Source organism: Maylandia zebra, linkage group LG3 (assembly GCF_041146795.1).
Source record: "Maylandia zebra isolate NMK-2024a linkage group LG3, Mzebra_GT3a, whole genome shotgun sequence".
NCBI lineage: Eukaryota > Metazoa > Chordata > Actinopteri > Cichliformes > Cichlidae > Maylandia > Maylandia zebra.
Window position 1 is genome coordinate 28,546,399 of NC_135169.1, and position 24,372 is coordinate 28,570,770.

General features: G+C 41.9%; 4 protein-coding genes across 14 annotated transcripts in view; 3 read left to right on the top strand and 1 right to left on the bottom strand.

The window, feature by feature from the left end:
• LOC101487696 (lysophospholipid acyltransferase LPCAT4-like) lies at positions 1-11,428 on the top strand. Of its 2 annotated transcripts, XR_191502.6 has the most exons (14): positions 1-492; positions 1,892-2,255; positions 2,618-2,730; positions 2,849-2,909; positions 3,242-3,300; positions 4,601-4,635; positions 5,118-5,172; positions 5,484-5,566; positions 6,273-6,398; positions 6,509-6,662; positions 6,852-6,944; positions 7,026-7,164; positions 10,199-10,327; positions 11,332-11,428. XR_191502.6 is itself a non-coding variant. In XM_004563530.6 (13 exons), the coding sequence occupies exons 1-13, from the start codon at positions 403-405 to the stop codon at positions 8,836-8,838; spliced, it is 1,530 nt and encodes a 509-aa protein (XP_004563587.2). In that variant the 5' UTR covers positions 5-402; the 3' UTR covers positions 8,839-9,254. The 2 variants fall into 2 exon arrangements, 1 of the variants encoding a protein (XP_004563587.2); XM_004563530.6 differs by lacking the exons at positions 10,199-10,327; positions 11,332-11,428 and adding an exon at positions 8,681-9,254 and having other exon boundaries at positions 5-492.
• LOC101488056 (uncharacterized) lies at positions 9,556-13,614 on the bottom strand. Its single transcript, XM_004563531.6, has 7 exons — positions 13,539-13,614; positions 12,079-12,577; positions 11,894-11,994; positions 11,549-11,754; positions 11,302-11,430; positions 10,178-10,255; positions 9,556-10,062 (listed from the first exon to the last, which is right to left on the bottom strand). Exons 2-7 carry the CDS (start codon positions 12,564-12,566, stop codon positions 9,556-9,558), a joined length of 1,509 nt encoding a protein of 502 aa, XP_004563588.2. The 5' UTR covers positions 12,567-12,577; positions 13,539-13,614.
• Positions 13,615-14,086: 472 nt separating this feature from the next.
• On the top strand, positions 14,087-18,348 carry nop10 (NOP10 ribonucleoprotein homolog (yeast)). The gene is made up of 2 exons (XM_004563529.5): positions 14,087-14,323; positions 18,023-18,348. Exons 1-2 carry the CDS (start codon positions 14,270-14,272, stop codon positions 18,161-18,163), a joined length of 195 nt encoding a protein of 64 aa, XP_004563586.1. The 5' UTR covers positions 14,087-14,269; the 3' UTR covers positions 18,164-18,348.
• A 2,303-nt stretch (positions 18,349-20,651) lies between these two features.
• Positions 20,652-24,372, top strand: part of slc12a6 (solute carrier family 12 member 6) — a 37,999-nt gene continuing 34,278 nt past the window's right edge. For 3 of the 10 annotated variants that reach the window (XM_076881637.1, XM_012922539.5, XM_012922538.5), the window contains exon 1: positions 20,652-20,829. The gene's annotated coding sequence lies outside the window, so the exon portion shown is untranslated. Of the gene's footprint in view, positions 20,830-20,872; positions 21,111-24,372 lie in introns of those variants that run through there. The other 7 variants (XM_076881638.1, XM_076881639.1, XM_012922540.5 and 4 more) reach the window with 4 other exon arrangements.

The window sequence follows — 24,372 nt, forward strand, 5'->3', positions numbered from 1 at the left end:
CACTTTGACTTCAGGGCTCAGTGGCGTGGGCTGAGCGACTTGTAAAGGGGCGGGACAGGTGATGAAGTAACAAACAGAGGGTATAAATTCTTTAGTATGTGTGCGGTTTGGCCATGAGGACAGTAGAAACTGAAAAATTCGTGGTTTCTGCTAGCTTATCTTTGTTTCTAAGGGTGTCCGAGCTAGCATCAGCTAACACTCAGGTTTTCAAACTCCAAACTGCCAAGGACACTTTTCCGAAAAAAGAGAGGTGCTGAGCAATGAGCGCACCCTGACCAGTTTTTCCCTTTCTTTTTTTCTTTCCTCTGGCATTTTTAGATAAACTTTCAGCAGCAAAGGAGCCTGAATCACATTTTGAACTTTTTATAGTTAGTAAAACTTGGTTTTTTTTGCTAGTTCGCCATGGAGAGGAAGAGCAGCAGGGCTGCTACACAGGAGTACCCCAACCCTTTCATTCATGAGCTGAAGCTGACCAAGGCGCAGTGGATCAAGGTACTCATTACATGTATTGATTTTATGCTTGGAAGTAGGGCAGGATGTCAGGCAAACCTACTGCCCTGCTTTAAACAGTTAATCTTCTGCTTAACCAGGGACCCTTGCTAACTCTGGGTTTGTCTCCGGTTTTTGGAGGTTATAAAGGTAATCCGCAAAATGCTAATTTATGCTACCAGATGTGATCGCCTGTTTTATTTTGTTTTAAAAGCTCAGTTTCCCACATATTTCTGCTTAAAATTAACTTAAAACATAATCAGAATTAAAATAATCAAAATCCAATTAAATAATCAAAGTGAGTAAATGAAACGGGAATGTTAGATGGATATTTATTTATTGAGGAAAATTATCTACTATTATTAGAAAAAGTATGTAAAAATCTCCTTTTCTGGTCCTTTTTTGTTATTTCCTCTGTAAATTTTGGTATGAATTTCTCAATTAATGTAACCTGATTTTCCCACGCTTTTACTGTAATTAGTAATCAAATTTAGCAAATAAAATTAGTTAATTACTTAATAAGTATAAGGACCCAATAGTAATTACCTAAAATTGGGAAAAATATCTAAAAACTTCTATTCTGACCTTTTTCTCTGAATGTATAACTTGATATAACCTAAATCATCAACCAATTTTTACATATTTTTGCTGTAAATAGATTAAAAACCAAACAAACTGAACAGATTAAATAAGGCTGAGGAAAATGCTCCATTAGTGATTTTAGAGAAGTGTGTCTCTAGGAGCAGCAGTGAATTTAAAGGTTATATTAGAGGTAAATGCTTTGATTCAGGGATGGGGTGAAACTATTTAACTTTTAGGTCTGTTCTCAGACTGTATGTTGGTGACTTTTCTTAAGGCAAATGATGTAGTGAAGGTCAGACGTTAAATCTTTTGTCAGGTTTTTCATGGTCAGATCTACCCATGCCACTTATCGAGCCTTATAGACCTTTTATAATGGGTTATACACCAAGTCACATTAACCTGCTAACATACAAACTCACATCTACTTTTTTAAAACTCAGTTCTTCCGTAATGAGGCATCTCTGTTTTGCTATAGAGATTATGAATCCAAATCATAGTGTTTCTGTACAGAGTATATAAATATTACACATCTGTAAACCAGATGTTTGTTTGGATCTTCTTTGAAAAGTTCGTTTGAACCTTGACACGGAGGAGTTCACTGTAGTTGCTTGTACCCAGATCATCTATATTTTGGTCTTCTAATGATGCTAACATACTATTACGCATACAAACGAGAACTAAAGCGTTTTTTTCATCAATTGTGTGTTTTTTAAGAATTATTTTTCTTAAAAATGAATGAAAGCCATGATGATGTGTTTCACTTGATGGGACCCCTGCATTATGTTTAAACAACTCTAATTTTAGCCCTCTGATCCTGCAGGGCATAATCCTGGGCTGCACCCTGCTCCCCATACGGGTCTTCCTGGCGTGGATCTTGTTAATCGCTGCTTGGATCGTCGCTGTGCCGAGATTGGCTGGCCTGTCTCAGGAGGAACGCTCCAAACCCTTATCAGGCTGGCGCCGCTGGTTGTTCCACCCGATCCTGTGGCTGCTGGGTCGTGCAGTGTTCTTCTGCGTGGGCTTCCATTGGGTTAAGGTGAAAGGTCGTAAGGCGGATGTGAAGGAGGCGCCGATCCTGGTAGTGGCGCCCCACAGCAGCTTCTTGGACATGGTGATCATGTTTCCAGCCGGGGTGCCGTCAGTTGTGTCGCGGTCGGAAAACATAAACCTGCCGGTCATAGGAGGTGAAGAGAGAGATGGAATTTGTTTACTTTGCCATTGTTTATACACCTGGAAGCACCTGTTGGATCGCTAAAGAGTTTCTTTTTAAAGTATCCTGATGGGAGCTGTTGGTGTTTCTTTGTTTTGCTGACTGAGACACAGTTCACATTTTACAGGCTGAGCTGTCACTTTAGTCATTTATTGAGGTCTAGCTTGCGTTTGCAGTATAGACAGGATGCCCACGTACTGTGTAGTAATATCTAAAGTAAAAAATGAAGATGATCCAGTGACAAGATCAGGAGCTTCACTCCTCTAGCTTCTAATCTGCTCTATCTGCTCTAATAGTTCCTGATTAGATTTCTGGGATTTTTTTTAAATGTTTCAGCTCTGCTGGAGTGCAATCAGACTGTTCTTGTGAGCAGGAGGGACCCTGAGTCCAGGAAAGAAGCCGTCTCAGAGCTAAACAAGAGGGTCACCTCCGATGGATCCTGGCCTCAGGTGAGATGTTTTTGTGTCACTCGATACTCTTGTGGGTCATGTCGTCTTTCTGCTAAAAGGGATCATTAATATATTCAAGTATAAAGACTGAAACTGCCCTTTCTTCATACCTGCATAGATACTGATGTTTCCTGAAGGAACCACAACTAATGGCCGCTGTCTGCTCAGATTCAAGACTGGTGAGTTAAATCTACACACAGAGACAAAGAAAACCCCCTAAAACATAAATAAAATCTCACGTGATGCCATGTTTCATTAAAAACTAAACCTAATAATAATAATGATTAAAAAAAGTTAAAAACACTGTTTCTGAGATCTTAAGCAGCAGATTTGGGTTGTAAAAGAACAAATACATGGAGGTTAAAAGCATATCTAATCGTGTTACATGCTTTGAGCTTCGACTCCTCTCACTCCGTGTCTCAGGCGCTGAGCACTCGACGTAATAGGAGGAATCAAAGATTGAGAAGTGAGTGAGGAGTTCTGTCTTATTTCTGCGTCTCTGTCACATCAGGTGCTTTCGTTCCCGGCGTCCCCGTCCAGCCCGTCGTGTTGCATTACCCCAACGAGCTGGTGAGTAAAATCATTAAAGCAGCAGCTTGATCTGCTAGTTATCAGCAACACAGCAGCTTTTTGTGAATGAAACCAAACTTTTTTGTCAATTACGACGAGGACAAAACCTCCATGACATGAAATGTAATAAATTGTAATTGTACAACAATGCAGAGGCAACATTTAGTTTCCTGCCAGTAGAGTTATGTGTTGATTTGGGGGTGGGTTTTTCAGGCAAGCTTTCACTTGTTTTGCTGCCTGTAGTTAATCTGAATGAATGCAGTTAAACCTGCTGCAAATAAAGACATTTATCTGCAGCTGTTTAAGCCTCGCACCTTAGGCTGTCATGATTTGGCATATTAATAACATCATACTGGACTCCATTAAGTAATGCTTATCTGTCGGTGAATATTTCCTGGTCTTGGTCTCTGCTTAAAGAGATGCATAGTTCTGTAAGAGATCAGGATGTTTGCTCAGCCGTGACACTGATGAGTGACGAGCAGCAGTTTAATGGAAAGGCAGATTATATGGTAATAACAACATTTTAAGAAATTAGTCAAAATGAAAGGTTGTAACTTAAGCCTGAAGGTTAGTTGATCACATTCACGCTGCGATAGCGCCGCCAACTACATGCATCTCGTTCCATAACAGCATCCTCTGCAGCGACGTACATACGAGTCTAGTTTGACAGGAGGCGAAGACCAGAAATGTAATTTTTCCTCCCAGTACCAGGCAGGGTTTGTGAGCTATATTAGCCGAGATGGCTGCAGTCAAAAGGTTACATCTATCTGCAGCTGTTCAGCAAGCACAGCGAAAGAGTCACAGAGCAGGGCTTTCTCTGGCTCTACCTCCTGACCTCCAAGTATCCAAGAGAGTTTCTTTGTCAGAGCGATGAAACTAAACTGCTCTGCAGACACATCAGAGTACAGGCTGACCAGAGGTCCTTACACAGAGGAGGACAGTAAAGTTACATAATAAAACAAAACAACAAAACAGAATGAAGACAATCGTAGTGATAATCTTAATACTGAAGGAGAGTTAATCTTAGACTGAGGGAGCCAAATCAGCATTATTAATGTCACGTGGGAGCCTTTGATATAGTCACTGACTGACAAGTACTTGTGAGGCCTTCTAAAAGGAAACTGTTTGTGGTGCCAGGCACCATTTAAACACACTGTGGCGTTTGCACACGCTGGGTCCTGTCAGCGTGTGCAAACGGGGGAAATGAAATACTGTTAAAGTCATACATGCTGTGAGAAAATGCGTCACTCAGACTGATGCTAAACAGTTTAATGCAAGCTTTTCTCTGACTCTCCCTCAGGATACTATTCGCTGGACATACAAAGGAAGCAACTGGTGAGTCTGCTCACTTCTCCAGCTCAGAATCTGTGTGTTTGACATTTTGAGGCAGCACAAGGAATCAGCTGGAAGCCTCCTGGACTTTGGACCTTTTTTTTTTAACTCTTTTACTTTCTGAATTTGCTCATGGGCCTGAGAAATGCTGCTCATGAGTTTTAACTAATACACAGAAAGTGAGTATTAGCTTGTTAGCTTTGCATCAGTGTTATAAATCCTGAATGGTTAGTTATACAGAGGGCTACTTAAAAAAGAATGAATTTAACAGACAGTTCAGACAGTTAAATCTGAGACTGAATGTAAGCACAGGTCCCTTTTTTAGCATCAGCAATCAGTTTATTTAAGAAAAATATGTAATAATGAGTCACATATATTACAATGAATTACTTCTTAGGGCTGAAAGTTGTATAAGTGGAAGAAAATAGATGGATGTGTGTATTTTGGAAAAAATAACCAATATCTTCCTGTTTTTGTCTCGTTAGGTTTCAGGTGCTGTTTCACACGCTTTCACAGCCGTACACCAACATCACTATTGAGGTAAGAGCTCACCGAGGTTAACCACCACGCTTGTTATCAATCATTAGACGTTATCAGCACATCTGATGATGTAAAGGTGTACACAATGTGCGTTTGGCGCAGGTGATATCAGCAGTGGAGGGTGTGAGCGGAGGTGTGGCAGAGATTACGTCTTCAGTTTTTAGAGCTGCTTTGACAGCGCACCTGTCTGCAGACGAGATCCTCTGCGTGCGTTTGTGTTGATTCGTGTGCCTGCCTCTCTATTGAGCTGTTACTGTTGTCTAGACGCTGTAAACACACAAATCAATGTTTGCCTGTTTATTGTGCTGCAGTTCCTGCCGGTTTACACTCCGTCCGAGGAGGAGAAGAAGGACTCCAGACTCTTTGCAGGCAACGTTCAGAAAGTCATGGCGAGGTGAGACCCACGTCACACAGCTGCTTTTATGCCATGCCAAACTAAAACGTGTGTCCCTCCAAACTAAAAGGAATCACAGACACCACTGAACACATGACAAAAACTGCCTATTTTCTGCATCCAGTGTCCTGCAGGACTGTGCGGCTTAGCTGGGCCTTCATCTGAGACCCTGACATGTCACACTCAGCTGTTTTAGCAGTATTGTGCTTTACATAAGATGAATCCACCTGATTACAGCAAGTTAAGGCTCATTGATCGCCTCATAAGAGTTTTGGATGTTGTGTTTTTATAAGTGTATTGTCGTTAAAGATGTCTCATTATCATTCTGAAATGAAACTCAAACTAGCTTTAGCTGTTTTAAATAAAAAAGGCTTGCTGAAAGGCACCTGCTGTTGGTTTTTCTGGTATCTCAGGGACCAAATATTTGTATAATGACTTCGGTGTAGGAAGAATAAATATCTACATTAGTTGTTTTTGTTGGTGTATGTGTAAACTGCACTTTGGAGTCACATTGATCCTAACAGAGCTCACAACCAGTGTTTCCATTTAGAAAGAAGAAAATGTTAGAATAATAACAGAATCATCCAGTAATTCAAATAGAATCACTCCAGACCTGAAAGGACTCTTCAGGCAGATTAAAGGGAAATCTTTGTTTGACTTTGTGTCAGTTGTTGTAATCTGTTTGCTTTTTTCTTCTGTATGTTAGCGCTCTGGGAGTCCCTGCCTCAGACTACGTGATGGCAGGCCGGATTCCAGTCAGTAAGCTGAATGACCTCTCTGTCCCGCTTGAGTCTCCTGGGAAAGAAGCAATGACACTTCTATACAGAAAAGGGTGAGAGCCCGTTTGGATTTACCTTTTACTAAATCTGGTTTATTTATCACGTGAGAAACTCCTCCTCATCCTCTCCTCACACTGTGGTCTTTGTCCTCCTCTCCTATCAGTCTGGGCCCACGTGATGTAGAGGCAGCGTTGGACAGGATGATTGACAGGTGTCGCTCAGGAGCCGAGGGCACAAAGGCCAACGCAGAGGAGCTCGCCTCCATTCTCGGGCTTAACAAAAAGACAGCCATCCACATCTGCAGCCTCTACTCTAAGGTACTCTTACTGTTAGAGCCAGCCAAGCTCTTCCTCAGCCACAGATGTTCCAGATGTTTTGATTTTTGAGGCTTGTCAGTTTATTCAGTAGCATATGAGTTTGCTGAAGGAAGCAGAGCAGAAGAAAGGCCACCAAAATAAAAGCTCAGGTGACAGAGAACGTGTTTTTGTGTGCTTGTTTTGTTTCAGGATGACACTGTGGACCTCAGACACATCTACTTCAATATGGCAGCCTTTATCGGACATGTGGACGAGATCTCTCTGTTTCACTCTGCTTTCGCTGTAAGTTCTGCTCTCTTAGATTCATATTTCGAGCAGACCTCTTGTTTTTGTCGGTGATGACACAGCCGTCTTGTGTTGCAGGCGTTCGACAGAGAGGGCAGAGGCAGTCTGACTAAAGAGGAGCTGACCGAGCTCATGGGAGCACTGCTGGGTGTTCCTCAGCAGAGCACCGAGGAGCTCTACGACACTGCCACCGAGGACCAGGAGCAGCTCACTGAAGGTGAGAGTCAAACGGCGAAGCAGCTGCTGACGGCACATCGCTGTGCAGCCGCTGGAGATTATAGAGCTGCGTGTTAGCGTTGTTGCATACAAACTACAAACTCGTGGTGAGTGTGAGGATTAGCGAAAAAGGTGCAGACACAGGAAGTTTTAGCCGCTTGTCAAGTGATGAAGCATCGACCTTGCTTGGTTGAGGCTAATATCTGCTTTAACGTGTTGTAGTGTATTGTGTTTTATTTTATTTAAACAAGCCCCTAAAAATAATCAGTGGTCACTGTGGGCTTCTCTGGCTGTTTATTAGCACCGTTTATGTGCAGCACATCTTTAAGCTCAGTGTTTAAAGGCTTACAAGGTTCACGGGTCACCAGACACAGAAGTGAGTGCCCCATAAAAGAATCACTCTGAGTCTGCCTAAGATTTCAGTGGCTACATGAAGCAGAGGATCAGGACGTTTTGATAGCCAGTAATACAAACCACACAGCAGCATATTAATTACTAACCTTGTGTTGTGGATCGATCCTCTCAGCTGTTCTCCTGACTGTTTGCCATATGATTTCATTTGTCTCTGCCCATCAGGGACCTTCACATTGATTTTATTGAGGGGAAAACGCTCATGCTCCAGCTTCACTGTGCTAATGTGTTTATATTACCCTAACCATAGCCTGTAGCTAGCCACCAGGCAGTGCACTGTTATATCCCAGCTAGCCCAACTTCAATAATCCCACAAATATAGCTGCTGTTTATTTCCTGTTGTCATTTATGTGTGAAGTAACAGCAGAGCTGCACGTTTTAGCTTATTAGAAATCCCTCAGTAAGAACGCTTTGAACTCTAGGTGATGCTGCAGTGTTTGAGCTTAGGAGCCAAACAAGAGTTTGGACTCACTAACAACTAATCGTGTCAGAAAAACACGGGATAACAAAAACTTTGAAACCACAAACTGGAATATTGAGGCTGAATTTCCAACTGAATTTCGTGTTTCCAGTGGGAATAATGCATGTCGACATTTGATGTGCAACACTACATGAAACACAAGGCTGGAAGGAAGATAACTCAAAGGATTAAGAACCCACGAGGGCCATCACATCCACCAGCAGAGAGTTACGTCTGTAAATAATAAACTAGCTGCATTAACACAGGAGCATAAACACATAGCTAGCCTGCAGGACCATGTTTGTGGGCTTCTTTGATGAAGTCCTCAGTTTAATGTGACAGCTCTTTTACTCAGCTCAGGTTTTTTGTACTTATTTACTGTTGACAGTGATTAAAATAACCTCTTTGCTCCCCGAGCCTGGGGATCTGGGCCTCTGCATCAGCCGGCTGAAAAGCCAGTTTTGTCTAGTTTATTAGTAACTTTATATTTTATACTACAAATTTCTATCAGAAAAAATAATCATCAAACCTAGAGGATACATGTGTTTAACCTGAGCTTGGTCTTCACTGAGCTGTGGTGCCTTGTGCTGTGTTAAACTAAACTGAGGGGGATGGGAGGAGCTAAAATGTCTTCACATTTCCATAGAGAGCTTGCTGCTCGTGTTGACAACCCACCCGATATATCAGAAAGTGACAAAGGAGATCCTGCAGTCCAAGAGACTGCCATCCGCCAACGGGACGTCTGTGAACAACAATAGAAGCCTCCTGAACAGCTCCGTTAATGAGGACAAGAAGTCCGAATGATGATCTCCTCTCTGTAATTGGACCTTCTTTGTGTTTCCCCAGAGTGCACGATGGCGGGGCCAGATAGAAACAGAACAGAAACAGCTAAAGATTGTATTTTCAGCTTTTAAGTCTTTTTTTCCAGCTGTTATGTTTCAAAAAGTGTTACATATCCTATTAGTCTGCACCGACACAGAAAAGCCAAAAAAAGAACCTCTGAGGTTTAAAGTTAGTCTGAGTGATGCTGCTGTGGTGCTCTGAGGTGTGAGGACAGCTCCTGTTTTTTTATTTATAACCTTTCCACTCATATGTGTTTTAGTGACTTTTGTGTTGTTAAAGGGATAACGATGATGATGATGATGATAGTAATGATGATAATTGCATGTGCAAAAACAAAGTATACTCTGGAAGATTTATTCTGTGTGAATGAACCATGTTTACATTTAACAATAAACTGTGAATTCATTTACAAAACCTTGTTTGTTTTCCCGCCTTAAGCGCCTGTAACAGATCAAACTGCAGCAGGAAATGGACGTTAAGAGTCCTGAGGTGTTTGTCACAAATAAACATCATTTTTCTCTTACTCATTTATTTTTCTTTCAAACTGTTGCTCCTAGCTTCTTTTGGCTTTCCTGCTTTTTTTGTGGGACTCTACTCCAGTTGCTCCATTGCCGTCCCTGCGTTTTCTCCCGAGCGTCCCCTCTTCCCGCCGGCTTGGTTGTTTGACGCGGGTGATTTTTAAACTTGGGGCATTGTGTCGCGAAAAATCCCTTCAACGTTGGGACTCTTGAGCTGTTTCTTCTTTGCCGGCTCCAGAAACTGCTCTGCAGTGCTCATTAGTTTTGTTTCCCGGCTCCGCTTTCTCTTAAATGACTGGGTTCCTTGTTTTTTCTGCAGTTTTTTCTTCTCCTTGTCTTTCTCTGTTCCACGTGTTCTTTTAAGGACCGCAGCAAGCGCTTCGAGAATGTTGGTCTTGGGTTTGGTCTGGTTCTCCTCGCTCGCCTGAACCTCCTGTTCGAGAGTTTTGGGTGAAGGCGGTTCTTCTAAAAGGTTTGAAAGCAGGAGGGGGGAGCAGCTGATCCCAACTTCATTCTGGGATGAATTTTGTCCGTTTCTATTGGGGCTACTTGCAAAGAGGGAGCCTGGAGCGTCCAAAGAGAGTGACTGTGAAGATACCGAAGGTGTTTCTCCGTAGAAATGATCGCTGTTTGCAGGACATGGAGGCAGCTCCTCCTGCAAGATCATCTGTAGAGCAAGAGAACAAACAAAATATCCCCTAAACATTCATTTTCAATAAATGCTTATGTTTTTGTTTTTTAATTATTGTTACTGTACTGTATCAGTATTTAAAGGATGCTACCTCTTGCTCTTCTTCAAAAAGGTCCTGGCTGGCAGAGAGGAGAGGCATGAGGGCTTCGATATTCACCGTGGACTCCACCTGGCACAAAGAGCAAAGGCAACAGTTTGAACAACAAAACATCATAAAAAGGGCTAATACTCAGGAAGTGCTGTGAGCAAAATGTGCTGCAAGTATAGTTGCAAAGCTTTTTTATGAGTGAAACATGTTTTTATTAAACATGTGAACATAATACAAAACAAACTCTTGTAGGGGATACAAAGTTAGAGAAATACAATTTTTTGAAATTACGAGGATCATGCACATCTAGTACCAGCAGAGCGTAGTGGTCAGCGGGACACAAATTTTGTGTCCTTTGCTTTAGCTAGCGGTGAGCGCAGCGTAAGCTGCGTCCAATGTGAAAGGGCCTTCAGGGTCATCCAGGAAAAAAACTGGACTCTAAGTAAAAATCTGTATTCACCAACTAGTTGGCAAGTGGTAGCTAACCAGTTGCAAACCTCCTCCGTCAGTAGTTTTTTATGGAAGACGCCAGCTTGCCTGCAAACACTCGTCAGCTGCACTTTTACAAGCTTCACTATGACTCTGCAATTAGTCGACAAGTATTTGCAGACATGCCAGACCCTTCTTAGGACCACATTCTCCTAGCTACACCCAGCTACCTCCAGCAACCACTAACCGACCACAGGGAGGTTACACATTTTCCTGAACAGCTGGAGGATGGTGGACAATCTGAGGGAAACTGTCCACTCACACTAAAGCCTCACCTGCTTAATCATTCTTTTTCTCTACAATGGGCCCCAAAACATACAAAACATAGCTTTGTGTTTTATGCAGTAAATCCTCAAATTATTGACTGAGCCATGAACTCATCATGACGGTGGTTATTGAGCCTGCCGATCAAGTAAGGAGCAGGTTGTTTTCCAGACTATTGCATTCAGATTTAATGTTTACAAACAGAGGCATCGCCCCCTGCTGGCTATTACAAGTAATTCAAATCACAGGTCCCCATCAGCTTTTTCTTAACAGTTGCTAACGGCAACAAATATATAACACTTCACATAATTTATTGGTGTGATGCTGTCTTCCTGCTCTAAATATAATGAAAGGGTTATACATGGACAGTTTACCTTACTGACAAACTCCTCGTCTCTGCACAGCTCATCCATATACTCCAGGAAGGAACTGTTTTCCATGTTCAGGTACCCAGCCTCTCCATGCTCCTCCTCCCTGGGGTCTTCAGCCTGAGTGGGAAGCAGCTGGAACAGACGAAGGGTAAAATATCTATACACAAACACAGCTTACAAAATTTATTTTTTCTACTTGTGGATGACTTGGTTGAAAAAGGCTGTTTACAGTTTCAATACAACTGCTCACCTGGTCAAAGAAGGACCCTAGGAGACTAAAACATTCGTCAATGGAATGTTTGTTCACTGCTTCCTCATCTAAAGAGGCTGTAGGTCCAGGAAAACAACAGTCCTCTGTAAGACTGGCTGGGATGTTTTCTTTGGGAGTCTTGCGTTCATTGCCTGGTTCGGCTTCATTGCCTGGGTTGCCTTTGTGTGGATTGTTCTTCTGGTCCTCTGTTAGTGAAGACAGACATAGTAAAAACGGGACAATAACTATTAGCTTTTATTTCTCACTACTCTGCTAAAAGTCTAATTAAATTTCAATCATATTTGATTTTTTTTCAGCTGGTGGTCAGCTTAGCTGTTCAGGTACCTTTTGCACAGCTCTTTGACCCCTGACCTCCTGACCCTGCATCCACCTCTGTCCTCTGTCTTGATGCTGTTGTCACCTCTGCGGGCGAACTTATGTAGACCCTGTGGCACAAATGGTGGGGTCAGACACAATCAAGACATATCCAGTATTAGTTATTGTAACATGTGCAGTAATAGAGCCCTTACTGGTTTGCACAGTGAGTCTGAGGGAGCAGCACGATCTGCGGACACAGAATTGGTGGGAGGTGCCCGGGCCTGGAGCTGAAGGGCAGCTGTATGTAGGGCTGGGCCTTGTAACTGTAGCTGGGCATGGGCAGCCAGTAGGACTGTTGAGAAGAGTAGGGCCTATACAGGGGCTCGCCAGGCGATAAAGGCTGGAGGTGGAGCGGAGGCGGGTAGACAGCTGGCAGGAGGATTTGGAAGGAGTCCACCTGGGCTGGGAGATGCTGCACAGCATGCTGCTCCTTTCCTGGATGCCAGTCTACTCTATTTCTTTGCCTTTCTGCAGCTCTTGTTTGGGGGACAAATGGATTTACCCTTGCAGCTGAGCTCACAGGATAGAGCTGCTGTTGCTGAAGGTGCTGCCAGTGTTGCTGCTGAAGGTGTTGGTGGGGGTTGGGATGTTGCAGGGAGAATGGAAACAACTGAGCTGGATCCATCCTGGTTCTGTGCATTTGCTTCTTTACTGTCAGAGATAATAGGGCGATTCATATTGGTGATTTTAACAGTTAAAGGATCGATGAGGATCAAGAAAGACCATTCTGTGTTACACTCTTTTAGATGTCAGAGGTGAAAGCATGATGGGCGGACTGGTTGGAGCTGATAAGAAGGCATCAGTAACTCAAATAAACACTTGTAGGTGCACACAAGGTAAGCAGAAAAGCATATCTGAATGCACAGAAGCAGAAGACCACATCTGGTGTCACTGCTGGCAGCCAAGGACAGGAAACTGAGGCTCCAATTTATACACAATTCCCAAAATTAGACAACTGAAGATTATAAAAACGTTTCCTCTTCTGATGCCCAAAGGCTCGTGTCTTATCTTAAAGCCAGCTTTCACTCTTGCAAACAGGTGCTTTGGAACTCCACGTATGGACAGCTCCACATTAACTAACATGTAAATGCTTAATGTGGTGTAAAGACAAATGTGTCATTAATAACACAACGAGATGTGACTGTGTCACCTACGTGGACATATGTCAGAAACGACAAACAAGCCGAGCCTGAGAAGCTTAGAAGAGCGATCTGCCTTTGAAAAGACCGTAGTAAGAATAAAAACAGTGATGCTGTGGGCTGTGTGCTCTAGCAGAGTATACTCTAACTGTGTGACTGTTAGACAACAACATTACTTAGCCGGGCTCAGTGCATGCAGATAAGTTTTTATTATTAACTTAGTGTTTAGGTGAGGGAGTTTAGATGCTTAAGACTGGGTTAGCTGAACTGGTGGTACAGAGTCACCTCTAATTTCAACACATGCCGTTTAATTTTAACATGAGCAGTTATGACAACCTTTATGAAAACAATCAGTGCTCAGTGAAAGATATCCACACAGTGGTGTTTGCAAACACAAGACAGCCTTTCAGCGTTACATGCACACGACAGAAACAGTGCACACTGTAGTTAATAGCATTTCTCGGTTGCCTTACCTTTGTTAGTGAAGATAAACTAATCTTCTCTTAGATGCTGTAGTAGGTGCACACTCTGCTCAGACCAAAATTCAAAAGAAACCAAATGAAGGCAAATTTTTGTATGTAAACATTCCATATTTCACCCACCGTGATGCACAAGAATTCTGCCCCCCCCCCTCCCTCACCCCACACATACACACACATACACACACAAATTACTTTATTTATAGTACAGCTTTTATCCATTGCAACTTTTTATGACATGTGGGCTCATTGTTTTGTTTATTTATTTATTTGTCTCTTTTTGATTGCAGATACAAAGAGCTGTAATGTTTTATGAAGGAGTACAACATAATCATTAACGGAAAAAAGCAAATTATGCAAGAAACTTCAGGTTTAATCTTTTTATCTTATCTTATCTTATTTTATTTTTTAAAACTGGGTCACGTGACAATAATAAGCGATCGCGTTAATGGCAACAGAGTTCGGATCTTGTCTCCAGGGTATCGTTTGAGATTCAAACGGAATGCAAAGGGTAGAAAAAGCTAGTGAGACTTCGTTTCCCAGAATGCTCTAAGTGCTGAACCGGATATCCGCTCTTCCGTCCCATAGCGAACCAACGTCCGCTGCACGTGGAAATCCAAGAGAAAAGAGCGCATTACAGCAATTTTTGCGTTGTTTTCGATATAAACAGCTTCGTATACATATTTTGAACCCCTGAAGTGTAAAAACAAACCAGCTCGGTCGGGATGTTTCTGCAGTATTACCTGAATGAAAACGGGGACAGAGTCTACACTCTGAAGGTAAAGTTGTGTTTATCTCCGACATGTTTCCCTTTATTCTTTGTAAACGCGTCTCCGCTGCTAACGTTAACGTAGATGTAAAGAGCTGAAACACCTGGGAAAATGCCCAACTTTAAAATATGGTCTGTTTTTTTATATGTATGTTTGTATACAGTAAACATTACAGCAAAACGTTTCGGGGATTTTATCGTCACGAAGCCACCATACGCACAGTTTGTACAGTCGCATACGTTTAAAAACCCGAGTGGAGTATCACTCGATAATTGTCATAGCTTGAGGTAAAACTGCTTTGAAATCAAAATAAACACGACAAAATACAAGACGTATGCGTTTAATTAAAGCTATTAGGTAGTAGGTCAGTGTAATATAGTGAAATATGTCAAATTGAGCAAGTGAAACATAAAAGTAGGTGGCTGAAAGTAGTAAAACACGACAGTTAACAGAGTTTATTGGGCAGAAGTTAAAGTAGGCTTTGGCATGTAGCTCAGGTGTGGTGGGGCAGTGTGACTTTGCAGAAAGTTGGAACAACAGTTTTCTTTAATATCTGTAGTGGACAGGCTGCTCTCTGCTGACAGCCCGTCTAGAGCTTGACTGGTCACAGCAGAGCCAGCTCTATAAGCAGCTGTATTAGAAGAGCTCATTATAATTGTCGCCCCTGTAAATTTTGTATAAATGTGAGACCACCGTTAATCTAATCCAACAACGAGGACTGCACCTCTTCACCGTAGTCCAGCACTGCTCTGGAGTGTGCCTCAGTAATGCAAACCAACCAGGTAACCTCAGCGAGCAACGCATGCACAGATTCAGTGTCTGATTTTCAGGAATCATGAGATAATTTGGGACGTTAAGCTTTCAGTTTTATTTGTCATATGCAAGTTAGCACAGGGTCAACATCGCAAAGAAATGGATTTGACGAGCAGAAGACAGTCACTCAGCAGACTGGTACAGTAGAAATAAAATATAATAAAAATAAATAGAAAAATAGTAAGAGCAAAATATTAATAACATGTAGTAAAAGAAAAAGGAGATTTTCAGTTAACTGACTAAATATATATATATGTGTATGTGTGTGTGTATATATAAATATATGTACACACTAGTGATTAAATAAAGAAAATCTTAAATAGGAATGTGGGGGGCAGATGGGATATTGTACAGGAATGAGCAGCAGTACAAACTAAACAGTACAAAAGTTTTTTTTTTTTTTTGTGGCAGTTGTTACAGTATTGCACTTTTTAAAAATATAAATACCAATAAAGGGGAGTGACCAGTGCAGATTATACAGAGTACTTGTGAAGCTGCAGGGTAGCTTCTGAGTGCATCCTGTGGAGAGTGTGTGTGTGTTTAAGTGTTGTGGTTGAGGTGTCGTATGGCTTGATGGTGGAAACTGTTTTTAAGTCTTGTAGTCCGAGCAGACAGGCTCCTGTAACGTCTGCCAGATGGTAACAAGGAGAAGAGCTGATGTGCTGGGTGGCTGTGGTCCTTGATGATGCTGTGTGCTTTACGGAGGCATCGCTGAAGATAAATGTCCTGAATGGCAGGAAGCCTCATGCCAGTGATGTGCTCTGCTGGCAGAGCAGCTTCCGTACCAAACTGTAATGCAGCTCGTCAGCAAGCTCTCGATTGCACACCTGTAGAAATTTGAGGTGATGTTGGCGTTCAGCTTGGAATTCCCACACAGCTAAGCGGTCCTTACCTTAGAGCGTAACTCCTGCTTCCCCTGCGGTCCGCTCTTGCTTCCATCTTCCTCCATCTCTTGAGTGTGAGGTTATCACACATTAACTTTTAAGCAGACAGATCCTGGGTTAGGACTGCACAGACGCAGTTTCTGTGTTTGGTGGTATTCATCGGGGTGTTTTGAAATTAGCTGCGATTACAGAATAACCAGATATGTTGGGCACGTAAGAGGGTATGCGCCCACAAACGAATGTTTGGAGTTGCCCTCGATGCGTTTCGTCCACCGTAAGGACATGTCCAACACTTGGCAGTTTTTACTTAAATGCTTTTAGTCGACTTTGAGGTACCTCATGCTTTTTTTTGTCACATTCACTGTGAGCATTTTCTTGCGTGACTTCCCTGTAGCTGTCGTGTAGTTTTATCTTTCTTCCTAATAAATAAATGTACATCTTGAGTTGCTTTTCATTTTAACCATGTTGTTTATTAAATCTGAGTCTGTTGGAAAGCCCTTTCGACAGCAAGGGCGTCTTGCATCCTGTGACTTTCCAATCACCTTGAAGGAAATGAGAAATTATGGGCAAGTTTTAGCTCAACAACTGTTGGTTACCTATTAGTTAGGTCACAAGTGAAGAAACTCTTGTGCTGGCTTGTAAAGTTGGGAGGTGGTCTAGTTGCCTGGGGCCAGTAAACACACAGCCTGAGGCAGAAGCAGTCTGCAGACACAGGAAATCTCAGTGATTGAATGTGAACATGGAAATAGTTTGTACACTCAAAGAAAAGGGAACTGTTAGAGCTGTTCTTTCAGATATAGGTTACTGGAGAATGGTTTTATTCCTCCAGCCCACTTAAGATCAAATTGGTCTGAATTGGGAGCTTTATTGAGGAATATAGGGCTCAGACTGGACAAACAGTGAATTCAGACAATAATAATACCATGACACCGACAATTGCAACAAGATGAGTGTGAAGGTGTTGGACTAAATGAATAAATAAGGGATACCTGGTTACGATACATACAGTAAATAAATGGGAACTTGACAGTGTTGTGTAAATGGTATATAGACAACAAAACGGTGTATACAGCTCGATTTGGTTCAGCAGCAGTAATAATGGATGTTTTAAGTACAAACACTATGAGAGTGTTGGTGTTACAGGGTGACGGCCTGTGGGAAGAGACGATCCAGGTGTCTGCTTGTTTTGGCATGAAGTGCTCTGTAGCATTTACCAGTGGGGAGGAGTTGGAACAGGTTGTTTGCGGTATGTCTGTGAAGGTTCTCAGGTTGTGATAGGTCTGCAGTAATTTCACCTGCTTGTTTCCTGACTCTGGATTTGTACGAATCCTGCATGGAGGATGAGTCGACACCAACGTTTGTTTGTTTTACCTGCAGACCCCAGTGTCTGTTATAGTCTGGTCTCGTCCTGTTAAATCCAAACCATACAGTAATGTTTTTCAGAGTGCAGAGAATGAACTTCTTGCAAAAGCTCAGGCTGTTCATCCTCTGCTGCGTCTTCTTGATGATTTTGTCTGTGTTGGAACAGCTGAACAGCTCCAACTGAAGTCTCCATTTCTGAGCATATTCAGCTCAAGATTGTTCTGATTACACCACAGGGACAGCTGTTCAACCCCACATCTGTATGGAGAGTCATCAGTCATGTCATCTGCACATTTCATGATTTTGACCTACAGGTCTTTAGTGATGCAGTTGTTTGTGTAGAGGGAGAGGACACAACTCTTGAGGCCACCACAGCTGATTTTTCCAGGTGCTGGATGTGGTTCTCCTCAGCGTCATCTACAGCTTTTGCTGTCTGTGTCTCAGGGTCCAACACTGGGCTATGAGGACCATGACTTCTGACTGCTGCAGTTCTAAACTGGTCCTGGGTCTGAATGGTTGTCTCTCTCTCCCTGTGTTAGCTCTGCAACGCCGCCAGCTGTCATGGAGAAATCTGAAAACGTACTGAAAATCTATTTTCATGATTTGAAACCCTTAAAAAGCACAAGCACACTCTTTTCTCTTTCCACAGAAGGTGACTCCAGATGGGGAGCCCACCAGCTCGGCCCACCCGGCTCGATTCTCCCCAGATGACAAGTTTTCCCGGCACCGGGTGATATTGAAGAAACGCTTCAACATACTGCTGACCCAGCAGCCCAAGCCTGTCATGTGAGGAGGAGGAGAAAGACATATCAGGATGGAGCTACAAGGAGAAGAGCGAGAAAACACCTGAGCCGGATTTAAAGGACTGCTCGTACCCTCTATTGATGCGATGATGGAATTTGTTCATATTTTTTTTTAAGGGTGGCGGTTTTTAATTTGTTCATACTAAATAAATCTTTGCGTCATAGCTCCTCACGTGTTGCCTGTGTGTGTCTAAAATCCAGACTGGCTGACAGCTTGTTGGACAAATGAAGCATTTAAATGCAGATAGTCTTTAATGTGCCACCAACCTACCAGCCAGGGGGCGCTGTAGTATGAAGGTTGTCCTACAGGATTTCCCTATATCCAAAATAACACGATCACGTAATTTGTGGCATTATGAAAACACAGCTGATGATAGATTTGAGGAAGCACTTTAGCTGAGCCTGCAGATTTTCTCCATTTGTTTCCCAAGACAGCCATAACTTCCTCTCAAAGCTTTTTTTAAAAAAATCATTCTTTTACTTTTGCAGCCAAACACTGGATCGATTTGTAGATATACGACAGCCAGGTGACTCTTTGTGTGTGACTGCACAGGGTTTTTTTTTTTTGTTTGTTTTGTGTTGTTTTGTTTTTTTTATATATCTTTTGTCCACCTGTCCCACATTCTGATTGGCTCCATTTTGAAATTCAGTGCTGTTAAAGACACTTTAAGTCCTGACTGGTACTGAGTGGCTGTGATCAGAGGTCTCCAGCAGGTTAACACTTCACTTGTGTTTTGCTGCTGACAACATGTTAAAGGTGGAACTGCAAGTGACTCCAACATCACAAGATGTGTGCACAACATGATGCAAACTAATAGAAAGGAAGTGTAGATGTCATGGTGTTGTACCTTGGAGTAAACAAGAGGATATTATTAAAAAAACAAACTCAAACAGTATTTATGCTAAATGTTGATTACTGCTTATTTAAAAGAAGCCAATACAAAGAACTGGTACAAAGCTGACCTCCAATTGTTAAATAATGAATGGACATTGTGAGGGAAGTCACCTTTATGTCAGCTGAATAATGTGCTACCTTTTTCTAACTTGGATGGATTAGAGAACTATAACTTGGTAAATATAGTTTGTTTGTTTTTTTTGTCCTTTTTTTTTTTTTTAAGAATTTGTCGGCTTTCTTAAAATGTGACAAAGTTTAGAAAGGAAAAAAGTTGTAATTCAAAAAAGTGCATTTGGACTGACACCCATATTTTTGTGGGAAACAAACGGCAGTTATTCAGACCAAAAGGAGAAAAGTACTAAAATTCACCTCCTTATGCTCATTGAATACTGCTAAAAAAAAAATCTAATTTAAATTAAGGGACCACTCAGTCATCACAAATTATCCCAAAGTCAGTTAAACTTCAGGGAGATCAGAGTGTACGGTTTGGAAACATAAATCATTTGTAGAAAGCCAATAAGAGGAATGGTTTCTCAGACTATTGCTCTTTCCTTATCCCTCCTGACTGCCGTTGTCACTCCTGTTAGCCTGAGGGATCACCTTGCATGATGAGATGATGAATGGTGTCCTGCTGGATCTTCTCCCAGTCCTAGATCAAGATATCTGTGGGCTCCTGCACAGCATTTCTGACATGATGAAAGGTCTGGGCTCCGGTCTGGGGTGTGTGAGGGACAGTCACGTCCAGAATCTGCCTGCACACTCTGATCACAAGAGGCCTGATGTTTTCCCACATGAGATGAACCCTGGGTTTACTGCATCAGCATAAGGTCTGAGGATTTAACCCCAGCACATTTTTGACCTATTTTCAGGCTGACTCTTATAAAGACAGCTTAACATGCCTGAAGTTGAACCGTTTTACACTGAAATGATCAAGCTTTCCCTTCATTTTCTTGAGCCATATATTTACTTACTTATATTTACTTAGTCAGATTAAAATCAAATTACCCGTAAAAAGTACTTAAAGCTTTCCCAGCAGAAAATACAGTGAAACAATGGAAAGAATTGATTACTGAAGTATTTTTAGAAGAACATACAATTTAATTCAGAAAATAGCAAAGGGCATAGTATTTCAGATATTTAATTTTACATTCTTGAATTGTTAATGCACCGATAATTTATGTAAGTTACATATTTTAGAGCCAGGTACTGGTTCCCAATATGTGGATTTGGGCCTAGTCCAAAGGGTCAGACTATAAGTGTGAGGAAAGAAGCAAAACTAATGTTAGCTGACAGAAGTACTTAAAACGTATTTTTAATATGGCAAAGTAACTAGTAGCTACAGCTTGCAGATAAATATAAAAGTACCAGAAATGTATTACAAATAGCAAAAGAGTGTGTAAAAAGTAAATCTGTATTAAATCTGGTATTGATCAAAAATATATTTAAAGAAATAAGTGATGCATTTCATATTTTTAGCAGCACTGTTCGTGTTCACTGTTCGATAGCTAGCCGCTGTCTACTCGAACTACATTTCCCAAGTAGCTTTTACCCCGTGTCTGTCACTAAGCATGCGCAAGACGTTTTAGCGACGGCGAGGAATAGAGGACCCCCCAGGCGCTCGCGCGTGTGTATGGTTGAGTCGATTGAACAACCCCAAAAAAAAAAAAAAAGTCCCGAGAAAACCTGGGAGACACTCCCAAATTTTTAGTGATTTAAAACAGCCATATGTGCATAGGGCCACATGGAAGCCAGAGCCAGGTATGTGTTTCATGTGATAACTGTCTGAACTCCGGGCTTTTTCTCTATCGGTGTCGGTGAGGCAGCCGGGGCTCCGCGGAGTTGACAGTTTATGGCACGGCTAGCCGCTGAGCTAGCTTCGGTTAGCCGCGCCGACTGTAGACGAGCGGCTTCACCCGATACGACCTCCACGTATGAGTGTGTGTATTTGTTACCACCTATGGATGTCTGGTTGATGGGTCGGCGCTGGGCGTGATGCTCTTCGACACAAGACGCTTGGTTGAAAGGAAAATCACAACTTTGTGAGTAACGAGCTAATTACCCGGCCGGTTTATCCCGGAATAACCACGCGTTTTTGGACGTTTTTTTACGTCTTTATTTTAAAGCCGCTCTTAAACATATCCCCCACGTCGTAAAAATCGCTCTTCACGAGGTTTGAGTTAATGTCTGCTTGGCATTTTATCCTAACGCTGGCTCTGGCCATATCGTGTCGTCTGCAGGTGTTCAGTGACCGGTTCGAGCCAGAATTATTATGGCCAGCTTAATTGGCTTACAATGGGCGGTGGTTAGAGAGGCGAGCATCCCAGCCAGCTTTGATTTCCCTAAACTGGTTAATTAAAGACTTTTCTTAATTGGTAAAGGTGTGTTTGGCCATGTCCTCGTCTCTGGATCATATTTGCTTACAGCCGCATTACCCTCGTGATGGAGGCTGCCTGCCAAAAGCGCAAGAGGACCCAATCTCCCTAATTTGACTGTAAAGTTCCTTAACGATAGTAAAATTAAGGCAGTATTTTCACTTAATTGATCTCAGACCTGGGAAAATCTTGAACTAGATGAGGTTAAAGCTAGTTACTGCTAGTTTAGCTAAAATAATAATCTTTAGTCATGGCGGTTAGATATGTTTAGGAGGTCAGGTAGCCTCACAGATATTGATCTGGGAGCTTGGCAAACTAATCCATGATCATTAATACTGGCCCACATTGGTAGCAAGGCATTATGACTGTCTCCTGATGCAAAGGTAACAGCTTAAAATACAAAAATAGGCCCCGAGTTAGCACGAAAAAGGAACAAAATGTGCTCAATCCTTATGCTTGGACAAAAAAGGTGGCTGAATATGCTGTAATGTTATCTAAGTGACACGCATAAGAGTAAATGTGTGTGTTTAACATATTCTTTAAAGGAAACCAGAGCCAGGCATTCGTTTCAAATGACTAATGTTTGAGCTCTGAGGGTTTGTCTTGGGCATTTGTAAGTGTTGATAAGGCAGCATTAATAAAAAATGACCAACAAAGAGGCACCAAAATTTTACTGGCACTGCTTGGGTAAAGGGTCACTGTAAATAAATCACTGCTCAGTGAAAATATTGTAAACTGTATGCAGTAAAACAAGTGAAAATCAGTCAAACTAATATACCCAAAAGTGCAGTGTTAAATATTCCAAGGTTAAAGCAATGCTATGTGTATTATAGATAAAATATTATAAGTAAATCCAGGTGTAATGGGAAGTTTGATGTCCACAGGTTGGAATGATTTTAGGTTTTCAGGTTTATTTATAAATGTTCTAGAGCCAAAACACAAGAATTCACCTCTAAGTGCTTTATATTGTGAGATAACTAGGGCTGCACGATTTTGCATAAAATGAGAATCACGATTTATTTGCTTAGAATTGAGATCACGATTCTCTCACGATTTTCTTTTCCAGTATAAATATTTATTGCACTTATTAACTGCACATCAACTTCGTAACAGTTGAGACTGAACATAAAAACAATAAATAAACATAAAAACAACAAATGTCTCACGTTTTGTCGTTGCCGCAAAATGTTGTACTGCTTGAAATTCCGTCTCCACCGTTGCTCACACTGCGTGTACAGAGCAGGTAGTGCAACAATAGAAAAATAGTTGCGGGACGGCACTGTGTAGCGTTTGTCTAGGGCGTTGATCATTTTCCTAAATCCCTCGTTTTGCACAGTGTTGATGGGAGCCATATCTTTGGTCAGGTGATAAGTGATAGCCTCCGTAATTTCTTTGTGCCTGCGGGAGGTCGATGGGTATGGGGAAGCGCTGTATAAGGTTCCCGTTATTGATGTTTGGGTGGTTGACCGGGACGGATTTTCTCCTGTCACTTTCTCGTCATCCCTGAGGTGCTCTCCGTTGTTTTTTCCCTGCTAATTTTAGCAGCCAGCTTCTGTATCACGTGGTATAAGGCTCCGCCCTTGTCATTTGTTGAGCAGGAAGAGTGAGCGCTTGTTTTCATGCAGATTACGTCCTGGATCAAAATGCGGTACAATCGTCGTCTTTTTTTTTCTTATTCTTTTTTTTTTTTAAATCGTTGTCATTTGGAAATGAGATCGCACATAAGTATGAATAGAGATCGCGATTTTCTAACGATTAATTGTGCAGCCCTAGAGATAACCCTACAATAATACAGAGAAAACTCCTAAACTAGATGACTCTGTATGAACAAGTACTTAGTGATAGTGGGGAGGAAAGACTCTTGGGATGAAGACGGGCCAAAAGAGACACATGATTAGTACCTTCCAACTAGTGGATGACCTGCTCTTTCTCCTTCCTCGTCCTCTTCACATTGCTGGGGTTTTTTGTTTTGTTTTGTTTTGTTTCTTTGTTTTTTAAACCAAGCTGTTGTCGGTGAAAACATCAATCTGGAGGTTTCAGAACAAGACTTCAGAAACAAGCTCATGACATCATGATCACTACGTCATTCTTTTCTACTGTCTATGAAGCCAACATTGGCAGTCACATAAAGGTGGTCATCAACTGGATAGGTCAGCCCAGGGCTTCCCAGTCTAGCTACTTTGGACACTCGTACTATCTGCGCCCTGAGGTTCAAGTGTTCTTCTGGGAATAGTGATGCTATTTCCCAGGGATTCCATGGTGGTGGTCAGTATCATATAGTTGGTCTTGTCACATGTCGGGAAGCTGTTATTTCACTTACAAGATCATTGAACATGCAACAGTGAGGGTTACAGATGATTTATTTTACCACAGTGGTGGATCAGTATCATCACATATTTGAAGCCAAAGTATCTGTGTTATATCAGAAGTGTAGTAAACTGTGCATCTGTGGATTGAGGCATTCTCAGCAGGGATGGATATATTTGGGTGGATATCCAAGCATTTATCAGTTCTTCTGTCTCGTTCTTTATTGATTCTTTTATGATTAATTGTGGAAAAATTTAAGCCTCCACAGGTTTGGAGAATCTTCAAAACTCTAAAGACAAGTAACAGAATTTGATAAAATCCTGCATGTGACTCATGGCATGCGAAAGCTCTGCTGCCATGAGTTTGATGGCGTCATTTAGTTACGCACAACTGTGAGAAAAACACACTGACACTGATAGAAGCATCTGATAAGCCTGGAGACATACAGCTCACATGGACTGGGTCATTTTGGAATCAGCCCTCAGTGGCAGTTTTAAAGGCCACTGCTTGCTCGTTGACCACAGCATGGTCACTGAATTGTTTCTACATTGCTCTCTGTATGTTGGCATCGCTACACATCAGCGTGAACTTAAAGTTGGGTTAGATTTAGACGGGCGTGTTG

What these genes read in the sequence shown, in the direction of transcription:
- nop10 (XM_004563529.5), top strand. Translation starts at nt 14,270, where the DNA reads ATGTTTCTGCAGTATTACCTGAATGAAAACGGGGACAGAGTCTACACT. An exon ending in ACAGAGTCTACACTCTGAAG is followed by an intron (nt 14,324 to 18,022) that starts GTAAAGTTGTGT and finishes CTCTTTCCACAG; the next exon opens with AAGGTGACTCCAGATGGGGA.
- LOC101487696 (XM_004563530.6), top strand. Translation starts at nt 403, where the DNA reads ATGGAGAGGAAGAGCAGCAGGGCTGCTACACAGGAGTACCCCAACCCT. An exon ending in AAACCTGCCGGTCATAGGAG is followed by an intron (nt 2,256 to 2,617) that starts GTGAAGAGAGAG and finishes TAAATGTTTCAG; the next exon opens with CTCTGCTGGAGTGCAATCAG. An exon ending in TGTTTCACTCTGCTTTCGCT is followed by an intron (nt 6,945 to 7,025) that starts GTAAGTTCTGCT and finishes CTTGTGTTGCAG; the next exon opens with GCGTTCGACAGAGAGGGCAG.
- LOC101488056 (XM_004563531.6), bottom strand. Translation starts at nt 12,566, where the DNA reads ATGCACAGAACCAGGATGGATCCAGCTCAGTTGTTTCCATTCTCCCTG. An exon ending in TAGGGTCCTTCTTTGACCAG is followed by an intron (nt 11,431 to 11,548) that starts GTGAGCAGTTGT and finishes CGTCTGTTCCAG; the next exon opens with CTGCTTCCCACTCAGGCTGA. An exon ending in TTTTTGAAGAAGAGCAAGAG is followed by an intron (nt 10,063 to 10,177) that starts GTAGCATCCTTT and finishes CTTGCTCTACAG; the next exon opens with ATGATCTTGCAGGAGGAGCT.